The sequence below is a fragment of the Neofelis nebulosa genome, chromosome 6, assembly GCF_028018385.1.
Source record: "Neofelis nebulosa isolate mNeoNeb1 chromosome 6, mNeoNeb1.pri, whole genome shotgun sequence".
Lineage (NCBI taxonomy): Eukaryota > Metazoa > Chordata > Mammalia > Carnivora > Felidae > Neofelis > Neofelis nebulosa.
This window is the reverse complement of record NC_080787.1, coordinates 35,767,076-35,793,013: the sequence shown is the minus strand read 5'-3', so window position 1 is coordinate 35,793,013 and position 25,938 is coordinate 35,767,076. Positions and strand designations below refer to the sequence as shown.

At 43.9% G+C, this 25,938-nt stretch overlaps 1 protein-coding gene and 1 long non-coding RNA gene across 3 annotated transcripts in view; one reads left to right on the top strand and one right to left on the bottom strand.

The window, feature by feature from the left end:
* LOC131514043 (uncharacterized) overlaps positions 1–16,231 on the top strand; it is a 57,827-nt gene extending 41,596 nt beyond the window's left edge. The window contains exons 4-5 of one of the 2 annotated variants that reach the window (XR_009262907.1): positions 9,742–9,829; positions 15,447–16,231. This is a non-coding gene — a long non-coding RNA (uncharacterized LOC131514043). Of the gene's footprint in view, positions 1–9,741; positions 9,830–15,443 lie in introns of both variants that reach the window. The other variant, XR_009262905.1, reaches the window with a different exon arrangement.
* A 5,994-nt stretch (positions 16,232–22,225) lies between these two features.
* ZBTB9 (zinc finger and BTB domain containing 9) lies at positions 22,226–25,177 on the bottom strand. Its single transcript, XM_058733588.1, has 2 exons — positions 24,893–25,177; positions 22,226–24,707 (listed from the first exon to the last, which is right to left on the bottom strand). The coding sequence occupies exon 2, from the start codon at positions 24,625–24,627 to the stop codon at positions 23,206–23,208; it is 1,422 nt and encodes a 473-aa protein (XP_058589571.1). The 5' UTR covers positions 24,628–24,707; positions 24,893–25,177; the 3' UTR covers positions 22,226–23,205.
* Positions 25,178–25,938: the final 761 nt, after the last annotated feature.

The window sequence follows — 25,938 nt, the reverse complement described above, 5'->3', positions numbered from 1 at the left end:
GAGCGTCTGACTTCACCTCAGGTCATGATCTCCCGGTCCATGGGTTCAAGCCCAGCATTGGGCTCTGCGCTGACAGCTCAGAGCCTGGAACCTTTTTTGGATTTTGTGTCTCCTTCTCTGTCCGACCCTCCCCCATTCATCCTCTGTCTCTGTCTCAAAAATAAATAAACGTTAAAAAAATTAAAAAAAAAAACAAAACAAAAAAACAAGCAGGGCCAGAAAAAAAAAAAAAAAAAGGAACGTCTTTACAACTCCTTTGCAAGGCTCCTGTAACATTTATTTATTTAAAACTATTCATTCATCTCCTACTATGTACTAGTCACTGCTTTAGATCCTAGCATCACATCATAAGCGAGATAGATCCATTGCCTGCTGTCACAAAGCCCACCTTGTAATGAGGGAAGACAGCAACCAAACTTAAAAAGATGTCACCTGACCACAAATGACATGCAAAGTCAAGCAAGAAAGGACTGCCAAGTGAAGATACCCCTCTCTCAGCTGTAATGGCTTGGCTAGCAGGACGCTAACCTCCCCACCAAGAACAAGAAAGCCTAGATAAAAATCAAACGACACAAAACAAATTTTATTTGCAGGCATCAGATATCTACCAAGACAGCCAGATTTTGAGGGACTGAGTTTCCAGAAAGAATGAAAAATCATTGAGGTAGGTCCAAATTCTACTCAACTGTTCACCCAGAAGTATCTGCTAGTTTGTAGTGGCACAGGGTGAGGGGTAAGAAGCTTGTCAGAAAATGGCCACTAAGAGGTCAAGAAACTCAGCACCTCCCTCAATGGTCTCGTGGGGCTGAGGGGGCTCCTGAGACAACCAGGACTTGAGGGGCCGAGAGCCTGGAGAGGGGAGTCCTAAAAAATGATAGGAGCCGAGAGGAAAGCATAAACTGAGAGAATGAGAATCTAACAGAGTTCTTGGCTGTCTCATGGTGCCAGGGACACAAAACACAGAATTCAGGCTGATGAAGGAGGAGAGTTCCCTGTGAACCCCAGGCTGTCAGTTAAATAAGGTCTAAATCCTAGGAGTAATGGAAGACCAGAAATCAGAAATAGATAAAAGTCTTACAGAGCACACCAGACACAAATAAGCTCAATAAGCTCAATTCCTGATTGAATTAATCTGTCATACTCTAACTTCCTGCCTAGAGAAGCTAAATAAAATAAGTCTTCTCTGGAGAGAGGTCACCTCATCCAGAGTCTCAACAGTTGTTCATACAAAATGTTCAGCATTGAATAAAAAAAGCCCCAGGCAGGGGCACTGGGTGGTTCAGTTGGTTAAGGGTCCGACTTTAGCTCAGGTCATGATCTCCCAGTTTGTTGGTTCGAGCCCCACTTCGGGTTCTGTGCTGACAGTGTGGAGCCTGCTTGGGATTCTCTCCCCATGCCCTTTCTCTCAAAAGTATTAATATTAATATACTCCTCATTATCCAGTCTTATATCCCAATCCCCTTGGCCCAACACCTTCAAGATCCCCATACCCAGGCATATTTTCCCAGTTACTATTGATACATAATATCCAGATCCATGAATAAGTTCTTTTCTTCTAAAGTGGAGTCAGGATTTCCCCAGTTGGGCCATGATGAAAAATAGTCCAAATTACTGGCCTAGAAACCATGGGAGGCTGGGGGCAAATCTTGAGGAGAGCAAGTATCATCTTACAAGGCATCTGCCGCCACATGTTTCTGAACATGTGGAAGCTGTTATCCTCCCACAAAGGGGAAATGAGATATTTCATTAGGTCTAGCAAGTTTAGGAAAAATCAGGGTTCTCAAGCATGTCCACACACTATCCCCATCCCAGGTACCAGAGTGTCATTCTCTTCTCATCAGGGCACTGATTTTGATGTAGGAGTCTTAACAGGGCTGTGAATTAAGGCTTCTCTATAATTCTGCTACTCTCATAAACAAGTCCTGTGCTTGGCTTTCAGCTCAATCTTCCCTCTAGCTGCAAAAGATGCAAGTCTTTCGTAATACTGCTGCTGCAACATTCTGGCTCTCACACCTTACCTGAATTTGTGGCCTGTCATTTTCTCCATCCAGCATATCAAGGGCACTTATAAGAACCTAAAAAATGAGGGTATAAAAATTTGTTCAGTAAACATCATAGTCAATAGTGAAATATTGAAAGTTTTCCCCATGGGATCAGATTTGAGACAAGAATGTTCACTATCACCACATCAATGTAGCATTGTAGTAGAGGTCCTAGCCTTTAGAATAAGGCAAGAAAAAAATAATTAAAAGGACTTGAAGGAAAAAACAAACCTGTCATTTTTCACAGATGAAATAGGAAATCCAAAGGAATCTATACAGAAACTATTAGAATTAGTAAATTTAGTATGATCCCTGAATAAATATTTAAAAATAAATTGCACTTTTATATACCAGTAACACCCAATAAGAAAATCACATTTTTTAAACATTTATTTTTGAGGGAGAGAGAGACAGAGAGACAGAGTGTGGGCAAGGGATTGGCAGAGAGAGAGAGGGAGATGCAGAATTTGAAGCAAGTTCCAGGCTCTAAGCTGTCAGCACAGAGCCCAACACAGGGCTTGAACTCACAAACCACGAGATCATGATCTGAGCCAGAGTTGGACACTTAACAAACTGAGCCACCCAGGCACCCTGAAAATGACATGTTTTTAAAAGAACATTTATAATTACATAAAATACCCAGAAAAATATCTAACAAAAGATGTACAAGATCTTTACAATTAAAACTTCAAAACATCACTGAGAATAACACAAGAAAAAGTGGAGTAGGGACCTCTGAGGGCCAGCTCTTCCCAGAACCACCAAAAAAAAACCTCCCCAAACTGGTCAGAATCAACATTATAAAATTCTGGAAGGTAGTGAAAGGCTTACAGCAACCAAGTGAATGCTTAACCAGGAGAAAGTCCACTGTAACAGGGCAAGGGAGCTTTGAGGTGTTTTAACTTAGTCTTGCCCACTCTCTCCCTGGCATGGTGGCAGTCTTGAAGATGGCAGATTGTTTCCCAGTGTACCTGGTCCCAGAGGGAACAGAATGGACTTTATTCCCAAGGAATTGTGTTTGTTTGTTTTGACCTGACAGGGGTTTCTCTGAAGGATTGATGTAAGAGCCTTACCTTTGTTGCCCTATCTCAGAACTCTATCAGGGCAGAGCAGGTATGCAGAGGACATTCTTTAAGAATACTGAAAGACAATGTGGTGCCTGGGTGGCCCAGTTGGTTAAGTGCCAACTTTGGCTCAGGTCATGATCTCACAGTTTGTGGGTTCGAGCCCCATGTTGGGCTCTGTGCTGACAGCTCGGAGTCTGGAGCCTGCTTTCAGATACTGTATCTCCCTCTCTCTCTGCCCCTCCTGCACTCATATGCTGTCTCTCAAAAATAAATAAATGTTTAAAAAAATACTGAAAGACAAATGAACAAGCTGCTCTCTCCTGGGGTTATATATTTATAGCTGTTGGAACAAACAGTAGACACAACAAAAACCTGGGAGGAAAAGCTAGGGAGATTTTGGGGGGAGCAGGGTCATGAAAAGCTCTCATGTATATTGAGAACCTTAAAATCCACACACGTGTATGTCTGGGGCATATGTGGGTATGCGTTCTGTCTGGGGCAGAATGTATGCTCGGAGAAGAACTGAGAAGACCATAGGAACTCATTTCTGGTTGGTCCTTAGGCTGAGTGCCAGCAGGACGAGAAGGCTAAGAAAGCCTCATAAATGGTTAAGCACTGAAGGAGTTACTGCAACCCAGAGCCAATGTGGAAAGACCTAGAGAGTAATTTTTCTTTCCTTTTCTTTTTCCATAATATTCAAGATGTCCAGTTTTCAGCAAAAAAAAAAAAAAAAAAATATGAAGCATGCAAAGAAACGAGAAAGTATGGCCCATTCACAGAAAGAGGAAAGGTAGACATCAATAGAGATAGAAATGATAAAAAGGAACCAAAGAGAAATTCTGGAGCTGAAATGTACAATAACTGAAATTTAAAAATCCACTAGTGGGTTTCAACAGGTGATCAGAGCAGACAGAGAAAATAATCAAGAATAGGTCAAATGATCCAGTCTGAGGGCAGAAAGAAAAAAATATGAAGAAAAATGAACAGAGCCTAAGATACTGTGAGACACCATCAAGCATACTAAGATATGCACAACGAGAGTCCCAAAAAGTAGGAAAGGGGCAGAAAGAATATTTGAAGAATTAATGTCTGACCCCCTCAAATTTGAAAAAAGACATGACTCTACATATCCAAGAAGCTCAACAAGCTTTAAGTAGGATAAACTCAAAGAGATCCACATTGAGACAAACAGTCAAACTGCTGAAAGTCAAAGATAAGTAAAAAAATTTGAAAGCAGGAAGAGAGAGGTGAATCATAATGTGCAAGGGATGATCAACAACTATTAATAGCTGATTTTGGGGGCACCTATGTGGCTCAGTCAGTTAAGCATCTGACTCTGGATTTTAGCTCAGGTCATGATCTCATGGTTCATAAGATCAAGCCCCAAGTCAGGCTTCTCGCTGACAGTGTGCTCCCCTCCCCCCTCTCTTTTCCTCTCTCCCCCCCCCCCACTTGCTCTCTCTCAAAGTAAAGAATAAACTTAAAAAAATTTTTTTAATGTTTATTTTTTTTTGAGAGAGAGAGAGCATGAGGAGGGGAGGGGCAGAGAGAGGAAGACACAGAATCAGAAACAGGCTTCAGGCTCTGAGCCATCAGCACAGAGCCCAACATAGGACCCGAACCCACAAACCATGAGATCATGGCCTAAGCCGAAGTTGGATGCTTAACTGACTGAGCCACCCAGGCATCCCATGAATGAACTTAAAAAAAAAAAATAGGGGCGCCTGGGTGGCGCAGTCGGTTAAGCGTCCGACTTCAGCCAGGTCACGATCTCGCGGTCCGTGAGTTCGAGCCCCGCGTCAGGCTCTGGGCTGACGGCTCGGAGCCTGGAGCCTGTTTCCGATTCTGTGTCTCCCTCTCTCTCTGCCCCTCTCCCGTTCATGCTCTGTCTCTCTCTGTCCCAAAAATAAATAAAAAACGTTGAAAAAAAAAATTAAAAAAAAAAATAGCAGACTTTTAATCAGAAACCATTGAGGACAGAGGCAGTGGGATGACATAATTAAAGTGCTGGGAGAAAACCTGTCAACCCAAGAATTCTATATCCAACAAAATGAATCCTTCAAGAATATAGAAGAAATTAAGACATTCCCAGATAAAAGCTGATGGAGTTTGGGGCGCCCCATTTTGCATATGTTAGTTTCTGAAATATGACACTGAAAGCACAGGCAACAAAAGACAAAAAATAGATAAATTGGACTTCATCAAAATGTAAAACTTTTGTGCATCAGACACTATCAAGAGCATGAAAACATGACCCATAGAGTGGTAGAAAATACTTGCAAAAAAAATGGGAGAAAATATTTGCTAAATATATATATATATATATATATATAAAGGGTCTAGTATCCAGAATATGTAAAGAACTCTGACAACTCAACAACCAAAAGACAAACAACACAACTTAAAAAATGGCCAAAGTGCTGGTGGAAATGTAAAATGGTGCAACTATTGTGGAAAACAGAACAGCAGTCCCTCAAGAAATTAAAAATAGAATTACCTTATGATCCATCAATTCCACTTCTGGGTATATAGTCAAAAGAATTCAGGGGCACCCGGTGGCTCAGTCAGTGGAGCATCTGACTCTTGATTTTGGTTCACGTCATGATCTCACTGTTTGTGTGTTCCAGCCCCACATCAGGCTCCAAGCTGACATTGCAGAGGCTACTTGGGATTCTCTTTCTCCCCCATCTCTGTCCTTCTCTGGCTTGCGTGCACGCACATGCCTGTGCACACGCATGCATGCGCTCTCTCTCCCTTTCTCTCTCTCTCAAAATAAATAAAAACTTAAAAAAAAAGAATTGAAAACAAGGACTCAAACAGATCTTTGTACACCAATGTTCCTCATAGCATTATTCACAATAGCCAAAAGGTGGAAACAACCCAAATGTTTATCAATGCATGATTGGATATACAAAATATAGCATATACATACAATGAAATATTATTCAGACATAAAAATGTATGAAATACCAATACATTCAACAACATGCTAAGTGAAATAAGCCAGACACAAAAAGCTATATGTTGTATGATTCCAAAATATGAAGTATTTAGACTGGGCAAATCCATAGAGACAGAAAGCAGATTGAAGGAGCTGCATAAATGAGAAAATGGAGAGTAACTACTTAATGGGTAGAGAGTTTCTGTTTGGGGTGATGAGAAAAATTCCTGGAGCTAGATAGTGCTGATGCTTTCACCTCTCAACACACTTTATCACTTCCAATATACACGTTTCCCTGTTTTTTTTCCCCAGCATCTTAGATGTACTTCTTACCACTACATTACTTTAAAACAGTTAAAATGGGGGGCGCCTGGGTGGCGCAGTCGGTTAAGCGTCCGACTTCAGCCAGGTCACGATCTCGCGGTCCGTGAGTTCGAGCCCCGCGTCAGGCTCTGGGCTGATGGCTCGGAGCCTGGAGCCTGTTTCCGATTCTGTGTCTCCCTCTCTCTCTGCCCCTCCCCCGTTCATGCTCTGTCTCTCTCTGTCCCAAAAATAAATAAAAAATGTTGAAAAAAAAAAATTAAAAAAAAAAAAACAGTTAAAATGGTAAGTGTTATGTGTATTTTTTTCAATTTTGCTTATTTTCTGGGTAATAATAGTCTCAAAAACCTTTCTCTTCATCAAATGTTTTATCCTCTTGAAAAGTTTTTGGTCTTTGAGCTTGAATATGGAGCTTTACTGCATCAAAAATACAATTTTCTTAGCGTCGGACTTCAGCTCAGGTCACGCTCTCACAGTTCGTGAGTTTGAGCCCCGCGTCGGGCTCTGGGCTGACCGCTCAGAGCTTGGAGCCTGCTTCACATTCTGTGTCTCCCTCTCTCTCTGCCCCTTCCCTGCTCATGCTCTGTCTCTCTCTGTCTCAAAAATAAACATTAAAAAAAATTTTTTTAAAAATACAATTTTCTTGTTGTAGTGCTTTGGTAAGTTCTTCCGAAGAAAACTGAATCCAATCCATGCCTCTGTGAAATCCAGTCTCTTTGTCAAAGGGTACAGTACACTTTCATATGTGGCCAGAATGTGCAGTGTTCTCTCAGCTCTCTCGAGGCCGCTGTCTAGGGAATTTTTCTGCAAAAGCCACAGCGGGCTAGTACTCGCTGCGGCTCCACAGCACCCCTCACTACTGAAGCCATCATCTTTTTTTTTTATTTTTACATTTTTTAAATGTTTTTATTTATTTTTGAGACAGGCAGAGACAGAGCATGAACAGGGAGGGTCAGAGAGAGGGAGACACAGAATCTGAAACAGGTTCCAGGCTCTGAGCTGTCAGCACAGAGCCCGACGCGGGGCTCGAACTCACGGACCGTGAGATCATGACCTGAGCCGAAGCCGGCCACCCAACCGACTGAGCCACCCAGGCACCCCAGCCATCATCTTTAGTATGTGCATTTTACAACAATAAAGATTTCATAGAAATTAGTAAAGACTACCAGAGGCCTGGGTGGCTCAGTCTTGAGTGTCAGACTCTTGACTTCAGCTCAGGTCATGATCTCGGGGTTCGTGGGTTTGGTCCCCACGTCAGGCTCTGTGCTGGCAGTGTGGAGCCTACGTGGGGTTCTCTCTCCCTCTCTCTCTTCCCCTCCCCTGCTCATGCACGCACTCCCCCTCTCTCAAAATAAATAAACTAAAAAAAAATCAGTAAAGATGAAAAAATGTAGAACTATATAATATTCATAGATTGGAAGATTCAATATTATAAACATATCAGTTCTTCCTAAATTGACCAACAGATTCAAGGTAGTCACAAGCAAAACCCCAGCAGGTGTTTTGTGAAAAGCGTCAAATTGAATCTCAAATGTATGGAATTACAAAGGGCAAAGGCTAGCACATACAATCTTGGAGTAAAAGAGCAAAGTTAGAGACCCTATACTAATAGACATCAAGACTTACGATAAGGATATTATCATCTTTAAGACAGTGTGGCATTGGTGCAGGGACAGTTACCTGTTTTCTGTATCAATTCCCCACATTAGAAAATGAAAATGACCACAGTGGGGTGCCTGGGTGGCTCAGTCGGTTAAGCGTCTGACTTCGGCTCAGGTCATGATCTCAGGGTTTGTGAGTTTGAGCCCCGCATCAGGCTCTGTGCTGACAGCTCGGAGCCTGGAGCCTGCCTCAGATTCTGTGTCTCCTTCTCTCTCTGACCCTCCCCTGCTCATGCTCTGTCTCTGTCTCTCAAAAATAAATAAACATTAAAAAAAATTAAAAAGAAAAAAAAGATTAAAAAAAAGAAAATGACCACAGTGGAAAAACTGTCAAGAAAGCAGGTGAACCTAAGAGACTAAGGAAACATATATATTGGAAGTGATAAAGTGTATTAAGAGGTGAAAGCATAAAAAGATATATGCATGGCAGGCACTTGTTTCCTTTTTTTTTTTAAGATTTTTTTAAATCGTGGGCTTGAAGTCATAAACCATGAGATCATGCCCTGAGCTGAAATCAGTCAGATGTTTAACTGACTGAGCCATCCAGGCGCTCCTAAGATTTTATTTTTAATCTCCACACCCAACGTGGGGCTCTAACTCACAATTCCAAGATCAAGAGTCCCACGTTTCACCAACCGAGCCAGCCGAGCGCCCCCATGCACATGTTTCCACTTACTGTGAATACCTTATTTCCTGTGTGAGAGAAAACGACAAATTATTAAAGCGTTGTTCATTCTGGAGAGCTTTACCGTGTGTCTTCCAAGAAACACATTCAGCTGGAAGGAATAATGCTGGAAGGAACTAAGTTGGAGGAAGAGCAGTGTTATGGACTGAATTCCATTCGCCCCCATTCGTAAGTTGAAGCCCTAATGCTCAGTGTGACTGTATTTGAAGATAAGGTCTTCAAAGAGGTAATTAAGGTTAAATTAGGTCATAAGAGTGAAGCTCTAACCCAATATGACTGGTGTCCTTATACAAATAGAGACACCAGGAGTGCCTGTACACAAAGAAAGACCACGTGAGGAAACCAATGAGAATGGTAGCAGAGACTGCAAGCCAAGGAGAAAGGCCTCAGGAAAAACCAAACCTGCTGCCATCTTGATCTTGACCTTCCTGTCTCCAGAACTGTGAGAAAATAAACACCTGTCATTTAAGACACACGCCCTGTGGTATTTTGTAATGACAGCCCTAGCACGTTAATACAAGGAGCCACTAATACTTGACGAGAAGTCTTTGAAGGAAACTTTATTTATTTATTTATTTTAAAAGTTTTTATTTAAGTAATCTCTACACCCCACATGGGGCTTGAACTCACGATCCCGAGAGCAAGAGTCGCATGCTCTTCCCGCTGAGTCAGCCAGTTGCCCCTAAAGGAAATCTTAGATCATGCAGACAGAATGATCACTGTTGCTTGTAAGAGATCATGATCATGACAAGAGCAGAAAAATCACATTCAAAACGCAATTTCCAGCACAGTGTAGGGTAATCAGAAGCTGCATAACACAGGAAAGGGAATGCCATTTTTAATGGGCAAGTTTCTTGTGCTTTGTCAATACTTTCAGAGGACGATCCACAACCATCCACAACCATCCACTTTTGAAGACTCATTGCCAAGGAAATGAGCAGCTTCCACCAGCTTCTTGGATCCAGACATGGATGAAGCTCAGACATTTACTGTTTCACTCCTTCTGAAGTCCATTCTTTTTCAGCTTCATCCACCACTAAACAGCAACAGTGACTACAACCTCCTTATTTCCTTCTCATCTCCAACCTCACTCAGGAGACCCTGCGATTTCAGTAAGCATGTTTTATTTTATTTTTTAATTTTTTTAATATTTATTTATTTTTGAGAGAGAGAGAGACAGAGTATGAGAGGGGGAGGGGTAGAGAGAGACAGAGGGAGACACAGAATCTGAGGCAGGCTCCAGGTCCTGAGCTGCCAGCACAGAGCCTGACACAGGGGCAGGGCTCGAACCCACATAGCGCGAGATCAGGACCTGAGCCAAAGTCGGAGGTTTAACCGACTGAGCCACCCAGGCGCCCCAGTAACCATGTTTTAAAACTTGCCTTTCTTATTTCACTCTTGGCCGAGTGTTGTTTGCCTTCATTATGTGTCTTTAACATATCATTTCACTGTTCATTTACATTATAGTATGTATTTGTTGAAGTTAAAAGGAAAATGTTGGTATCCTATGTTACTGCACAAATAAACTCATTAATGAGTTAATTAAGTGTTAAACAAGTAGCTGGTGTTTACATTAAGCAGAAAAACCTGGTTGACTGTTATATATATATTTTTAGAATGTTTCAAGCACTGAGGGAAATTGGTTGAGGTTTTAAATGTCCTGGAAATACTTTCTTTTTTTCTTTTTTAATTTAAAATAATGACATACAGTCTCCCACTACCTAAAAATTCACTATCCAACATGTTTTTAAGAATGGATTCCTAAAAATTCTCTGAGGGATGCCTGAACTAGAATAAAAGTTACTAGGATGAATAAAGTCATATAGTTATCATACTGCTGTATAGTTAATGCTGCATTTCACTAGAAGACACCCATGATTGGGGCTCCTGGGTGGCTCAGTTGGTTAAGTGTCCAACTATTGGTTTCGGCTCAGGTCATGATCTCACAGTTTGTGGGACTGAGCCCTGCATCGGGCTCCACGCTGAGCTCGGAACCTGCTTAAGATGCTCTCCCTCTCCCTCTTCCCCTCCCCCACTTGTACTCTCTCTCTCTTTCTCTCAAAATAAATAAACATTAAAAAAAAAAAGAAGACACCTGTGATTAATCCTTAGTGATGCCGCGATTGAATGCCTAGATTAGGATTGCAACATATGATCACCCGATTTATAGTTAATGATTTCCCTCTTGAAACTAGGAAGTAATCTGCATGGTGTTACTTTGGCTCTATATGAATTTTTACAATAACTAATCATCTATTGGTTTTAATACCAATTGATAATCCTTGCCTGAGTCAATAGTTTTGTTGGAGTTTATGAAATTATGTTTTTGTAATTCTTTTATTTCGCTTACTTGTTTAACATTCCGTGAATGTTCTCTTCATTATCTAGAACTATTCGGTTATCCTAAAATAAATTTTTACTGGAAGAGCAAAACAAATGCTTAATATTTTCCCTTTAATTACCAACTTTCAAAGTAAGTTGTTGTTCTTTTTTGTTTGTTTGTTTATTTTTGAGAGAGAGACAGAGCGCAAGAGGGGGTTCAGAGAGAGAAGGAGACCCAGAATCCAAGGCAGGCTCCAGGCTCTGAGCTGTCAGCACAGAGCCCCATGTGGGGCTTGAACGCACAAACCGTGAGATCATGACCTGAGCCAAAGTTGGATGCTTAACCGACTGAGCCACCCAGGTGCCCCAAGTTGTTGTTCTAATAGCTGCCTTAAGGGCACCTGGGTGGCTCAGTCGGTTAAGCGTCCAACTTTGACTCAGGTCATGAGCTCACGGTTTGTGCGTTCAAGCCCCGCGTTGGGCTCTGTGCTGACAGCTCAGAGCCTGGAGCCTGCTTTGAATTCTGTATCTCCCTCTCTCTCTGCCGTTTCCCTGCTCATGCTCTGGCTCTCTCTCTCAAAAATAAATAAACATTAAAAAAAATATATCTGCCTTAAATGATAACAAATGAGCCTCCTTGACTACTCTCATTTTGGGTATTGTTATAAAATAATGAATTTTCATTGATTCAGTGTGTTCAATACAATTAGTATTTTTCTATGTTTATTTTTGAGAGAGAGAGACAGCCAGTGAGGTAGGGGCAGAGAGAGAGGGGGACAGATGACCCAAAGCCGGCTCTGCACTAACAGCAGTGAACCAGAGGCAGGGCTCCAACTCACAAACCGTGAGATCATGACCTGAGCTGAAGTCAGACACCCAACCAACTGAGCCACCCAGGTGCCACAGCCGTTATTCTTTTAGTTCAGAATGTCATAACTTTGTTCAGTGGGGACACCTTCACATGGGCTCCTGTGTCCAGCTTTCTTGTTCTTAACACAAAAACATGTCCCAGGCACACCTTGAAAAATGCCCGTTTTAGACCTGGAATCAGCAGTTTCCTAAAGAAGCCATACTTTTGTTTTGTTTGTCTTATTTTTCACTGTTAGTCTTTAAAAAATTTTTTTTAATTGAAGAATAGTTGACATATAATATTGTATTCAAGTGTACAACATAGTGATTCAACATGTATATACAGTATGAAATGGTCACCACAATACGTCTATTCCCACCTGTCCCCATACAAAGCTGCTACACTAGTATTTACTATATTCCCCATGCTGTACAAGGACACGCTTTGTTTGAATGGGGGATGGTATTAGAGATCATAACATGGGCACTAGGTCTGCTCATTGCTTCTAACCCATTTCCATGGACAGAAACAGAAAAATACATATTTCAAAACTCATGAATTCATACTGAGTTTTCATTTTTCACATTGGTATGTTTTCACTTCATTTCTTCGGTTACATATATTTTCTCTTGTCCTAAGAATTCTGATTTCTTACATTAATATAATTACTTGTGTCCTTTAACCTATTTATAAGAAAATACTATATTTTCAAAATTCTATTACTGGTAATACTACAATAGAACTTCTGAGAAAAGTTTAAATTTTAAGACAGTTTAGGGGCACCTGGGTGGCTCAGTCGGTTGAGCAGCCGACTTTTGCTTTCGCATCAGGTCATGATTTCATGGTTGTGAGATCGAGCCCCGCATGGGGTTCTGCACTGACATCCATCTCCACCCTGGGCATGGAGCCTGCTTAAGATTCTCTCCCTCTCCCTTTGCCCCTCTCCCCTGCTCGTACTCTCTCTCTCTCTCAAAAAAAAATTTTTTTTAAGAGAATTTAATATTTAAGCGTTTAAAGTTTAAAAATAGGAGTGCCTGGCTGGTTCAGTCAATAGAGCATGCCTCTCTTAATCTCAGGGCTGTGAGTTCAAGCCCCACGTTGGGCGCGGAGCCTACTTAAAATAATTTTTAAAAGGACATTAAAATATTTTAAAATAAATAAAGTTTAAAATTATAGCTGGAGGTTTTTTTGTCTTTAGAGTACATCCCCTTAAGGTTGTAGTCATTAGAACTCATTCTCTCTGTGATTATGTTGCCAAGTTAATATGGTTTAATTCATTTATTCTCAAATTAAAAGAATTTCTAAAATCTTTTATTTTTTGATTACGTAGTGGAATTACATGATTCAAAGTACACGTAGAGGAGTCAAGTACATGTAGCCTTGTTTCTTTTTTTTAATTTTTTTTAATGTTTATTTCTTTTTGACAGAGAGAGAGAGACAGAGCATGAACGGGGGAGGGGCAGAGAGAGGGAGACAGAATCTGAAGCAGGCTCCAGGCTCTGAGCTGTCAGCACAGAGCCACGATGCGAGGCTCGAACTCACAGATCGCAAGATCATGACCTGAGCGGAAGTCAGACACTCAACCAACTGAGCCACCCCGGCGCCCCCACGTAGCCATGTTTCTATCTTTACCTCAACTTCTTTCCCATATTTACTGTTTTCTTATTTATTCTAGTAGTGCTTCTCTTTGCAAATATAAGCAAATACACCTTTCTTATTTTCTCCCCACCCTCACTGTCTCATACAAGACATAGGATATTACACTTTGCTTTCTTTCATCCAACAAAATATACTGGAGATCTTTCTACATCAATACATTGAGCAATTGATGGTTTTAAGAGTCAAGCACAAAGTTTTATTAACTTGGACCAGCACACAAACCAGAATTGTGTTTGTAATATAAAATTTCTGATTAGACATCCTTAAAGTGTTTAGCAATTCCCCAATTTATTTCTCAATCTTTAAAAAAATAAAACTGGCTATAGGGGTGCCTGGGTGGTTGAGTTGGCTGAACGTCTGACTTTGGCTCAGGTCATGATTCATGGTTTTTGGGTTCAAGCCCCATGTAGGTCTCTGTGCTGACAGCTCAGAGCCTGGAGCCTGCTTTGGATTCTGTGTCTCCCTCTGTCTCTTCCCCTCCCTTGCTCGTACTCTGTGTGTGTGTGTCTCTCTCTCAAAAATAAATAAACATTTAAAAAAAAAAACATAAAAGTCTCTTAGAGAACAAACTGAGGGTTGATGGAGGGAGGTGAGTGGGGGATGGGCTAGATGGGTGATAGTTAAAATAAAGAAGGCACTGTTGTGATGAACACTGGGTGTTGTATATAAGTGGTGGACAACTGAATTCTACTCTTGAAACCAATATTGCACTGTATGTTAAGTAACTAGAATTTAAATAAAAATTTTTTTTAAAAAAGAAAAAGGAAACAAATACAAAAACTATGATCCAAATAAGGTTCTCACATTATGATTGCTTAATAATATGTCTTTTAAAATCTTTTAGGGGGCACCTGGCTGGCTCATTTGGTGAAGTGTGTGACTCTTAATCTTGGGGTCATGAGTTTGAGCCCTTCATTCGGTGTAGAGATTACTAAAAAAATAAATGTAGGGGCGCCTGGGTGGCGCAGTCGGTTAAGCGTCCGACTTCAGCCAGGTCACGATCTCGCGGTCCGTGAGTTCGAGCCCCGCGTCAGACTCTGGGCTGATGGCTCGGAGCCTGGAGCCTGTTTCCGATTCTGTGTCTCCCTCTCTCTCTGCCCCTCCCCCGTTCATGCTCTGTCTCTCTCTGTCCCAAAAATAAATAAAAAACGTTGAAAAAAAAAATTAAAAAAAAAAAAATAAATAAATGTAAAAAGCATAAACATTTTGTTTAAACATGAATTTGTTGCATTAAATTTTTTTAAGTTTATTTATTTTGAGAGAGAGAGAGAGAAAAATCAGGAGAGGGACAGAGAAAGAGGGAGAGAGAGAGAGAGAGAATGAGAGAGAGAATCCCAAGCAGGCTCCGTGCTGTCAGCACAGAGCCTGTTGCAGGGCTTGAATTCACACATCATGAGATCTTGACCTGAGTCAAAATCAAGAGGCAGATGCTCAACCGACTGACCACCTAGGTACCCCCAAGACATAACATCTTTTAAACTACAGGTTTCCCTCCTTACCCCTTGTCTCTTTGCAGTTTTTCTTGTGAAAAAAATGGGGTGTTTGTTTCTTAGAATTTCTTGCAGTCTCAGTTTTGCTGACTACATCATTGTGGTGTGGTTAAACATGTTCCCCTGCCCTCTGCATTTTCTGCGAATTTGTAGTTAATATTTTGAGGCTTGATCACATCAACGTTCAATATTTGGGGCCAGACTAATTCATAGGTCGTGGTGGTGGTTTTCCATAAGAGGCACATATGGTCTGGCTGTTTTTTTTTTGTGGTGTTTGCAGTCACTGATGCCCAATGCCTAGATCCATTAGTTCATTCGTGGTTCATTCATTTTTTTTTTAATTGTGGTAAAATTCATATAACATAAAATGGACCATTTAAACCATTTTCTTTTTCTTTTTTTAAGTAGGCTTCACACCCAGCATGGAGCCAAATGTGGGGCTTGAACTCATGACCCTCAGACCAAGGTCTGAGCTGAGATCAAGAGTAAGACACTTAACGGACTGAGCCACCCAGGTGCCCCCAAATCGTTTCCAAGTGTACAGTCAGGAGCAATAAGTATGTTTACAGTGCTGTACAATCACCACCTTCTATCTGCAGAACTTTTTTCCATCTCCCCAAACTGAAACTCAGTATCCATGAAACAGTAACATATACTGCAGCAAAGTCATCAAAGTTGTTGAATCTCGGGTAATGTCAAGCTGCTATATACACTTCCTGCACTATTAGAAGTTACAACAAACTGCAAGATCTCCATTCCCACACAGATTTGCAGCATATATTATTTCTGAGCTTGAACCACAGTTCCAGCAGTGTTTTTCAAACCTCAATGCAAGTGCAAAGAAAATTTCTATATTTCATTTAATTGTGCAATTGAGGAATTTCCACCTAATCTTCATTTGGATGTGACTAATCCAAGATGAAATGACATGATAAAAGGCAAGTATCAGGAGAAGAATATAATAGAATTCTATAAATGCCTTTCAGGTGATGAATATGCTCAATTAAAATTACATGCTCTTGGATTAATATCAGTAGTTGGCGGTACTATCTGTGTGAAGACATTTTCAGAGATGAAATATGTAAAATCTCATTACAGATCAGCATTAGCAAATGAACATTTGCAACTGATTCTGATGACAGGAAACACTAACTTTGTACCCCAGTTAAAGCAGTAGACCTGTATTACCAAAAAAAAAAAAAAAAAAATTGTACTCAATTATTTTTTTTTTTTTTTTTTTTTTAATTTTTTTTTTTTTCAACGTTTTTTATTTTTATTTTTGGGACAGAGAGAGACAGAGCATGAACGGGGGAGGGGCAGAGAGAGAGGGAGACACAGAATCGGAAACAGGCTCCAGGCTCCGAGCCATCGGCCCAGAGCCTGACGCGGGGCTCGAACTCACGGACCGCGAGATCGTGACCTGGCTGAAGTCGGACGCTTAACCGACTGCGCCACCCAGGCGCCCCTGTACTCAATTATTATACTTTGAGTTTTGTCAGGAAAAAAAAAACCTGTGGGAATTTGTTTTCTTTAATTTCCATGTACTTATATAATATCCTTCATTTTGCTTCTTGGCATGCAAAACCTAGTGTTTACTATCTGATCCTTTATAGCATAAGTTTGCCAACCCCTGGTCTAGAAGAACATTGGACAAGTACAGCCAGCTGCTTCTAGCCATTCAGATAAAACCCTTGATCCACTCCCAAGTCCTTCTACTCCTGTCTTCCACTCATTAAATGGCCTCTCTAATTCAATTAATCAAGACAAAACTCTAGGGGTCTTCCTTGATTTTTTACTTTCCCACAATCTCTATATTAATCTGTTAGAATGTTCTTGCGTCGGTCCTACTTCCAAATGTAATAATAGCTTTTAATCCATCTACTTCTCTCCATACCTGCTGTTTTTATCCACCTCTTGTCTGTGCTGCTGAAATAGTCTAATTGGTCTCCCTGCTTCCACTCTTGCCCCTAATGATCCAATATGCCCTCCGTAGCTGGAGGAATCTCTTTAAAATGTTAAAAGACCATTGCTCCTCTACTTTCAACTCTTTATTGCCTTCCCATTGCATTTCAAATACAATCCAAATTCCTTAACGTGATCTGAAAGGCTCCATATAACCCAGTCCCAGCCCACCTCTTCAACCACATCTGCAATGGACTGAACGTTTGTGTTCCCCAAAAATTCATGCACTGAAATCCTAACCCCCACCGTGATCGCATTAGAAGGTATGGCTTTTGGGAGGCGATTAGGTCATGAAGGTAGTGCCCTTATGGAGAACTTCCTTTCTCTTTCCACCACATGAGGACATAGGAAGATGACCATCTATGAACCAGGAAGCAGGTCCTCAGACACTGAGTCTGCTGGCACTTGATCTTGCACTTACCAGCCTACAGAACAGTGAGAAATACATTTCTGTTGCCTATAAGTCACTTAGTCTGTGGTATTATTATAGCAGACCCAACAGACTAAGACATCTCATTCCTCCCCAAGTGCACTGGTTTCCTTGTCACACATACCAACCTCGTTCTCTTTCTTGGCCTTTGCATCTCCTGAACACTGTACTAGAACCATTTCCCCTGCCCTGCTTTGCTTGTCTGGGTCTTTCCTCTCCTTTGGAATACGAGATCAATGTGTACAGTAGGCCTTTCTTTTGTGGCACACTCCCCCTTATTACCGGTTCATTTTCCTTTACGGCACTGGAATGTAATCTTATGAGGGCAAGCACTGTCCATCATGCCTAAAATAGTACCCACATATAATGGGTAATAGTGGATAGTTGGCATATACTTACTGAAAAGGAAATGCCAGCAAAGTTTCATGACAAGGTGAAATAAGAGCTAGTAGAACACGTAGCAGCAGGTCCCACCTGGGCCTCATGGTCAGATTTCTAAAGAAAGTGATGTGTCAGCTGGTATCTGAAGAGAGAGGGAATTAGCCCACTGAAGACTGTTTCCAGGTAGGTAACTATTCTAGGCAGAGAGATGAGCACGAGGAGCAGAAAAAGCAGAGGCCCGGGGGAGACATGAACGGCAAGAGTGCAGTAATTGGGAGATCATTTGGACTCCATCAAAGAGCAGGAGGTTTAAGCTGGAGAGCTGGCGAAACAGTACTTTATGCTTTAGCGAGAACACTGTGGCCATAGTGTGTGTGGAGTGAGATGTAGAGAGAAGCAAGACAAGACAACCAGTTAGGAGGTTGCAGTAACAGTAAAAGAATGCATCGATTTGAAATATTCAGGGGATGGCATTGGTAGGACAGATATGGGAGGTGAGACAGGTGCCCAGGAACACTTCCAGGTCTCAGTCTTACGCATTTAAGCGGATGGGGGAGCTTTTACTAAACCCGGAAACAATGGAGCAGCTGACTTGAGCTGGGGTAGAGTATTTTAGGCATGCTGAGCTTGAGAGGTCTATGAAGTACCTACATAGCTGGTTTAAACATCTGCCTCTCAAGGTGATAATCCTGCCCTTCTCATCAGTGCCAGGTACACAGCAGGCCTTGTTGCTGAAGGAAGGAAAGAAGGAAATCTAAGTGGGTCTGGGGGTCAGGAAAACTGGAGATATAAAATTAAGCGTCATCAGTATTTAAGTGGTTTAACTCAAAAAAGTGGATAAAAATCACCCAGGAATATATAAAGGTGGAAGAGGGCGAAGAGAACCCTGAAGAACTCTCACCTTTATGAGAAAGGTAAAAAATAATGTTCACATCTAATCCTTACTGAGTACCGTAATGTTTCATTTCCCCCTCAGTTGAAAATACTTTCCCTTTATATATGTGACCCTTCCCTGAGAGCACTGATCCTGGTAAAGGTGTGGGGAACTAATGTTCTCACTCATAATAGCAGCTAACATCTATTGAATTTACCGAGTGCAAGGCATTGTTGTAAGCACTTTACATGTATTAATTAATTCTTACAAACCTGCAAGCACAATTAAATGCTAATGAGGAACTCCAGACAGAGAGTGAAGAAAACTGGACAGAGGGGACAATTAAAAGAGCAAGGGCTCTGGGAAGGGGCTAGCCTTGGACAGTAGTAGGGACACCTCTTCCACTACATGGAGGAATGGACAGAGGCAGAGAAGTAGGCTTTTAAGTTTTAAATCTTTAAACACTTAAATCTAAATGCTTAGATCTAAATTCCAAGGCTGCTTGGAGTTTATTTTCCACTTGGTGCAAGGCACATGGTTACAGGGTGTAAGGAAGGCTTGCCTGTGGCTTGGATAGTAAAGACTGGGGTTCTGTCAACTTCCTTTTTGGTGGTTTGCTGTTTTGTTGTAAAAGAAACCAATCACTTCTGCTTGAGGCAGCCTGTCTAGTCTAAGGGGAGGGAAGGGGTTCTGATGAGCCTAGCACCTCCTGGTGGTGGCCACTCAGGATTGGGGCCTGGTGTTGGCTCTGCCAGGCTGGCCACCAGGCTGCTTCTTCATGGCTTCCAGAGTCAAGTCACAGGTGATCGTGCCATTGGAGGCCTGGGGGAGATTCCAAGCATGCTGGGGACTCCAACACTGTTAGCCATGAACTACTTTGGGAGAGGGGACTTCCCAAAGAAGCGTGCCCACCAGGTCGGCCCTGGGGAGACAGGGGTGGTGAGGGATGGCTTCCCCAGTACACTGGGCAATTCCACAGAAGCTGTTACTGGAAGTGGAACCCAGGTGGCGCTGGTAATAGTCGTGGGTGGCCACGAGTGAGCGAGCTGCTGGAGGGATGGTTGCCATGCTGTCACTTGTGGCCTGGTGGAAGCTTCTGTGCAACCCCTTGTAGGCTTGGGCCTGCGATCCCGGGTGCCAGGGACTGAGACCCTAGGCCAGGGAGTCCATTTACATAGGAGACCGAGGAAGGCTGCTCCACGTGCACGGCGAGGGGTCTACATCCAGATCTTTCGTTATGGAACTTGTTTTTTGTGTAATTCCTAATAACTTAAAAACAATAAAACTCTAAGATGGCATTTTAATTTGCTTGCAGTGGTAATAACAAAGTTCTATGGGGATTGAGGAGAGGGAGGAAGCAATTCTGCCTTAAGTTCAGAGGGCAGAGGTGGAAGTTGGGCAGATTCACCATTTCTTGAATACCTATTAACCACCAGGGGTATCTGACACATTAAGAATCCCAAGATGGGCAACAGGTGAAGATTACCTGGGGTGGGCCTCTGTTCCCCTGGGCTGGCTAGCACCATCCCCCACTCTTATTCCAGTACCTCAATTTCCCCTTGAGGATTGCACATGCCCACTTTGTTGCCTTGATGGAACATATGTTTAGGGTGCTCTGGCCAGAGGGTGGACCTGAGGCTCAGAGTTCTCTTCCGGGAATTTTTATCTTGAGATAAGTAACACAAGAAATAAGGACTAGATTGGGGTGCCCTGGTGACTCAGTTAGTTGAGCATCTGACTTCAGGTCATGATCTCACGGCTGGTGGGTTCGAGCCCCAGGTCGGGCTCTGTGCTGACATCTCAGAGCATGGAGCCTGCTTTGGATTCTGTGTCTCCCTCTCTCTGCCCCTGCCCCGCTCTCTTTCTCTCCTTCGAAGATATTAAAAAATAAAAGATAACAGAATTCTTGGATCATCCCAAAACATACGACCTACAAAGATCCCCCAGGAATTCCTGCTCCCTGAACGCCCATGGCTTATCCTTATCCAGGTCTTATCCTTCCAAAGGCTGGTCCTTGAGCCCTTCCTTCCATTCCAGGAGCCACCCCACATACTTCCAGATTCCCGTTTTAATAAGGTTAGTCAGAGCCAGCTTCCCTTGCTTGCAACCAAAGGATCCTGCTCAATAGATACACAGGTGTGCCTCATTTTATTGAGCTCCACTTTATTGCACTTTGTGGATACTGCACAAACTAAAGGGTTTTTTTTACAAACTTGAGGTCTGTAGCAATTCTGTTGAAAGCCTGCAATTAAAGGTCTGGAGCAAGTCTATCGGCACCATTTTTCCAACAGTATTTGCTCGCTTTGGGTCTCTGCACCACATTTTGGTAAATCTTGCAATATTTAAACTTTTTCATTATTAATATATTTGTTATGGTGGTCTGTGATCAGCAGTTACCACTTATTGAAAGCTCAGATGATCATCAGCATTTTTTAGCAATAAAGTATTTTTTTAAAGGTATGTACATTTTTTTAGACCTAATGCTACTGCACACTTAACAGGTTACCATAAAAACATAACTGTTATATGCACTGAGAAGCCAAAAATTTCATCTGACTTGCTCCGTTGCAGTGGTCTGGAACCAAACCAGTGATATCGCTGAGGTATGTCTGTAGTCACCTACAGAATGTGTGCCAAAAGAATGGCAGGTGGGTGGGATTGTAATTGATCCAAGATTGGTAGCCCTCTCCCTGACCCCCTTCCCAATGTATTCACAGTCCTTACCATGGGGATGGTACCATGGCGTGGCTCTTTGGAGGGGCTGACAGATCACAGCTCGAATTCACCTTCTCAGCCATAAAGTCACATTTTCCAGCCTCTTCTGGGTGCCATACCCAGTAAGATTTTAAGGAACATGCCTTGGGGAAAGCTATCAATCCTGGCCCTACTGTTCTAACTTCAATTCACGTTCACCATTTCAACATCATTGCAGCCACCCACACCGTCACTATACTCTGGTACAGAGTGATCTTTGTGAAACCTCTGCTCATCTACAAGAGGTCTTCTCTCAGCTTCCTTTATGCCACTACAGTAGCCTGCACTGCCCCCTTTGATGGACGTGTCATACTACATTGTCATTATTTGTCTAGCTTTGGTGGTAGCTGTGAACTTTTGGAGGTCAGGGTATCAGGGTCTAGCACAGTGCTATGCACTAAATGTAGAATAAACCAAACAACCAAATGTTATCGATGATACAAAAAGTCAGGGGAGAGTACAGGTAAAGATCATGTGAACCAACACCTTCAAAAGTAAGAAGACAGGGAACCAGTTAGGAGATATATACCACCTTACAAAAACCCAAAAATGACCAGTTCATACTCTGAAAGATAAGGGAACTGACTAGAGATCATTCAGTGGCAGGTCAAGGCCTAGAACCTGGCCCACTGAGGTCCAGGACAATGATCTCTGCACCAATGTGAAACCATCCCATTCTTCCCCCATCAACATAGCCCTGCTGCATAAGGAACACATTCAAGTTTTTGCAACTCTGTTTTCATGCTGTCTCTCCCAATAAATTACTCAATCCAGTCCATTGTCAGCTTAGATTTCAGGGCAAAGTTTATTTGAAGAAATTAAGTAACTGTGAAAATCTCCCCATTCCAATATCTACTCTTCTCTCTTCTCTCTCTCAAGGGGCTATCGTGTGAGTGGGATGGAAAGGAAGAGTGTGTGGTCCTACTGTGCAGTTACTCTCCAGCCTTCTGTATGCGCTGTCTCAGCCTCTGACAACAGACACTTGTTCAAAACAGTGGTGCTACCCTGAGAGCATTTTAGGTCGGTGGCCACCTCCTGAGTTCACTGGTCACATTCCAATCACTGTGATCAATATGTGGGTGATCAGTGGGGGACACAGGTAAACAAGAGGCACAGACTGTTGAGGGAATACCCTCTGTTAAAAAGAGGGTTCTAGGAATGACACCTGGAATGCTCAAGTTTGTTAAAGTGCTCAACTACCACATTAAAAATAGAAGTGTTGGGAAGGTGAGAGAGCAAGTTATGATCTGAGGAGCTTCTGGAAAGATCTAACAAAAGAAAGCACATAAAAAGAACTCTACCTAAATCATTTCAGCAATGACAAGGGCGAAAACACAGAGCTTATTAGTTTTGGAATCACTAGACCTTAGAATCAAACATCCCTACATGGAGACCAGCTCCTTTAACTCCTCGTGGAGACCAAATGCAACATTTAATCGTCACGTCTTTTTGCTCTCTTTTCTCAGCAAACTCTTAATCTGAAATCTGGTTTACTGTATGAAAGGTCTATTATGGGCAAGTGATCAAATTATGTATGCCCTATACACCACCTTCTGATGGGGTGGTTAGCAAACCTCGAGATGAGAAAACTGAATTCCCAAATCTGACAGGTCGACGCCCACACTTAAGAACAAGATGTCCAGGATATATCTATTCTCTTGGCATGATTTCAAGATCCGAGAGTGGGGTGCAATGGTGGTGAGGGGAAAGTGTCCATCAGCAGCAGTGGCTCTCCTGCACTAGAAATTAGCGCATGGCCTCAGCAGTCAGTTGTAAGTCCAGTGAGCAGTGGCCCAGCCCTGGCCCTTGCACAGGTCCCGATGGCGAAGGAAACAGGCATGGACTCGGAACCGACGGCCGCAATGGGGGCAGGCATGCAGGGCTCCAGCGTGGGTCTTCATGTGCTCCGTCAGATGGTGCTTCAGCTTGAAGCGCTTATTGCAGACGCCACAGCCAAAGGGCCGAAGGCTGAAGGTCAGCATGATGTGACGGTCACGCTTTGGCTTCACTGCAAACCGCTTCCCACACAAGCAACCGAAGCGTTTTCCATCTGCGGGGGGTGTACCTCCTAACTTCACAGGCCCATGCACAGCCTGTCCTGCCCCCCCAGGTCCCCCACCCCCTGAGAGGATTTCATTCCCATGAAGATCCACTGGTTTCCAGGATGGACCTCCTCCTCCTCCTCCATATGTCGCCCCTGCTCCCGAGGGCAGCAAGAACCCTAGCTCTCCATTCCCTTCAGCGTCCCCTCCAGGAAACACTTTGGTCTCCTCCTTTGCTCCTCCAGATTGAGTTCCACCTGTTGATATCTCTTCTTTAGGCTCAGAGGGCTCCTGCTTAATGTAGAAGACTTTGGGGGGCAGTGCAGTATGAGGGGCAGGAGGCTCGAGGGGTGCACTCTCGCCCTCTGGAACCCTGCGGGGCGTAGTGGATACGGGCAGTGAGTGAGATCCATGAGGGCAGGGAAAGCTCCCTGATACTCTCGGGGGCTGAGGAGTCTGGGAGGGTGCTGTTGACGCCTGATCCTCCTCCTCCTCCTCCTCTTCTTCCTCCTCCTCCTCCTCCTCTTCCTCAACTTGAATCTGTAACACATCGCCCAGTTCGCTCCCCTCCCCTAAAACGGGGCTCTCGGTAGAAGTGGAAGACTGCACTGGGGTCTGGAAAGGGGAAGAGCGAATGCACCAGCCTCCTGGAGAGGATGTGGTGGAAGGAAGTGTGTGGTAAGAGGTCGCCCCCCGGGCTGAAATTCCACCACCTGAGTTTTCTAGTTCTCTAAGAATCTCTGAGCACTGATCTACTACTTGCCACATCTGGAGGCCACTGGCCACGAGGAGGTGGGCAGGGAGAGCATCCAGTGGCAGACGGAGGCGCCCGGAATAAATGAGCTGGAGCAGCCCCTCGAAGGCATCGGCTTCAATGACGCTGGGCAGAGTGAGACGTGGCGCATCCCCCAGAAGAAGTTTGTCATGGAAGTAAGGAGAGGCAGCAGCCAACACTGCTTTGTGAGCCCTAAGTTCCCGGCCCTGCACCAAGAGGGACACATCACAGAACTTGCCCTCTAGCCTGTGGCGGTTCAGGGCTTCCAGCAGCAGGGAGCTATGCTGCGGGAACTCGATCTGGATCGTCCGCGGGGCTGGGTTGCAGATCGGGGAGGGGGGGACGGGAGGCAAAGGCGTCGAGGTATCCATATGGCCTCCTCAGAAAGAGATCCCAGAGGATCGAATACGGGAGATGAGGGGCTGGGGGCGGAGCCCACGCGGGACGAAGGCTGTGGAGGAAAGAGACGGGGGTCACAGAAGCTCTGGGTAAGGGGAACCACGTCTCCTCACACAGCACTCGCCTCCCCAACCCAACATGTGGAAACTTTGAAGTCAGTGGCGATTTCCGCAGATCAATCCCGCGCACTCCCCCACCAAGGAAATAAGAACTAAACAACCACAGCAAAAGACCAACCGGGGTTTAACTTCCAGGGCCTGTGAAGGAGGATGAGGAGGTCCTTCCAGCCACGCGCCTGACCTCGCCGGCCCCCGACGGCTGCTGCCCTCCGCTCCGCTCCTTCTCACGGTGCCCTGAGAGCCCGGCTCCCGGGAAGCCGCGGCCACCGGGAGACCTTGAGTGACGGCCGAGAGGCCCTTCCCGCCGCCACGCCCCCGCCGGTACACACGCGGCTATGGACCAGAGCGCCTTTGCGGCCACCTCGCCGTCCCAGGCCGGAAGCCACCGCCTTCCCGCCGGACGCCAACGCCGGGTGGTGGGCGGTGTCAGGGCCGCAGCCAATCGGAGGGCAGTGGCCTAAAAGCCTCGTGTTGATTGGTTGCGCGGGCGAGAAGGCGGGGCTAGCAGGAGGTCGCTGGCCCCTACGCAGCTGCGGATGGGGTGGCCTCTACGGGGGGAGGACCGCAAGCCAGACCTCCGGAGAGCATAGCTCGGAAGGAGGGGGGAGACTCAAAAGTCGTAGGGTGATTAAATGTAGCGCCCGTCCCCCGGTAGGTGCTGAGAAGGCGAGTTTAATTCGGTACCTACTGTGCGGGCCACGTACTGTCCACACATCTTGTATCCTCCCCCAGCCCTGGAAGATAGATGTCGCGATCCTCAGTTTTCTTGGGGGAAACCGAGGCTGCCAAGTGACGGGTCTGGGATTGGAACTCACATTTGCTGAGGCACCAAGTTCTTTCCTCCATTCCATACGGTAGCATTTTAACCAGCAATTAAATAAACCTTATTTCTAGGTGATCACTAAACGCGCGCGTGTGTGTGTGTATGTGTAACATAACTTGGAATTTATCAGATACTGTTCCTGTTCCTTGGCCTCTTTACTCCTTCGGGTTAAGTGGAGCAGTGCGGAGGAGAGACCTAGATTGGGTAAGCTTGGCCAGTGCAAACCCCCTGCTCAAAAACACAGTAGTCTCATCGCTGGGTGGGAGAGAGATTCTGGGGAATACGGTGGCATCACGCAGAGATATAGTTTCTTCCAGCAGGTCACCTTCCTATGAAAAAGC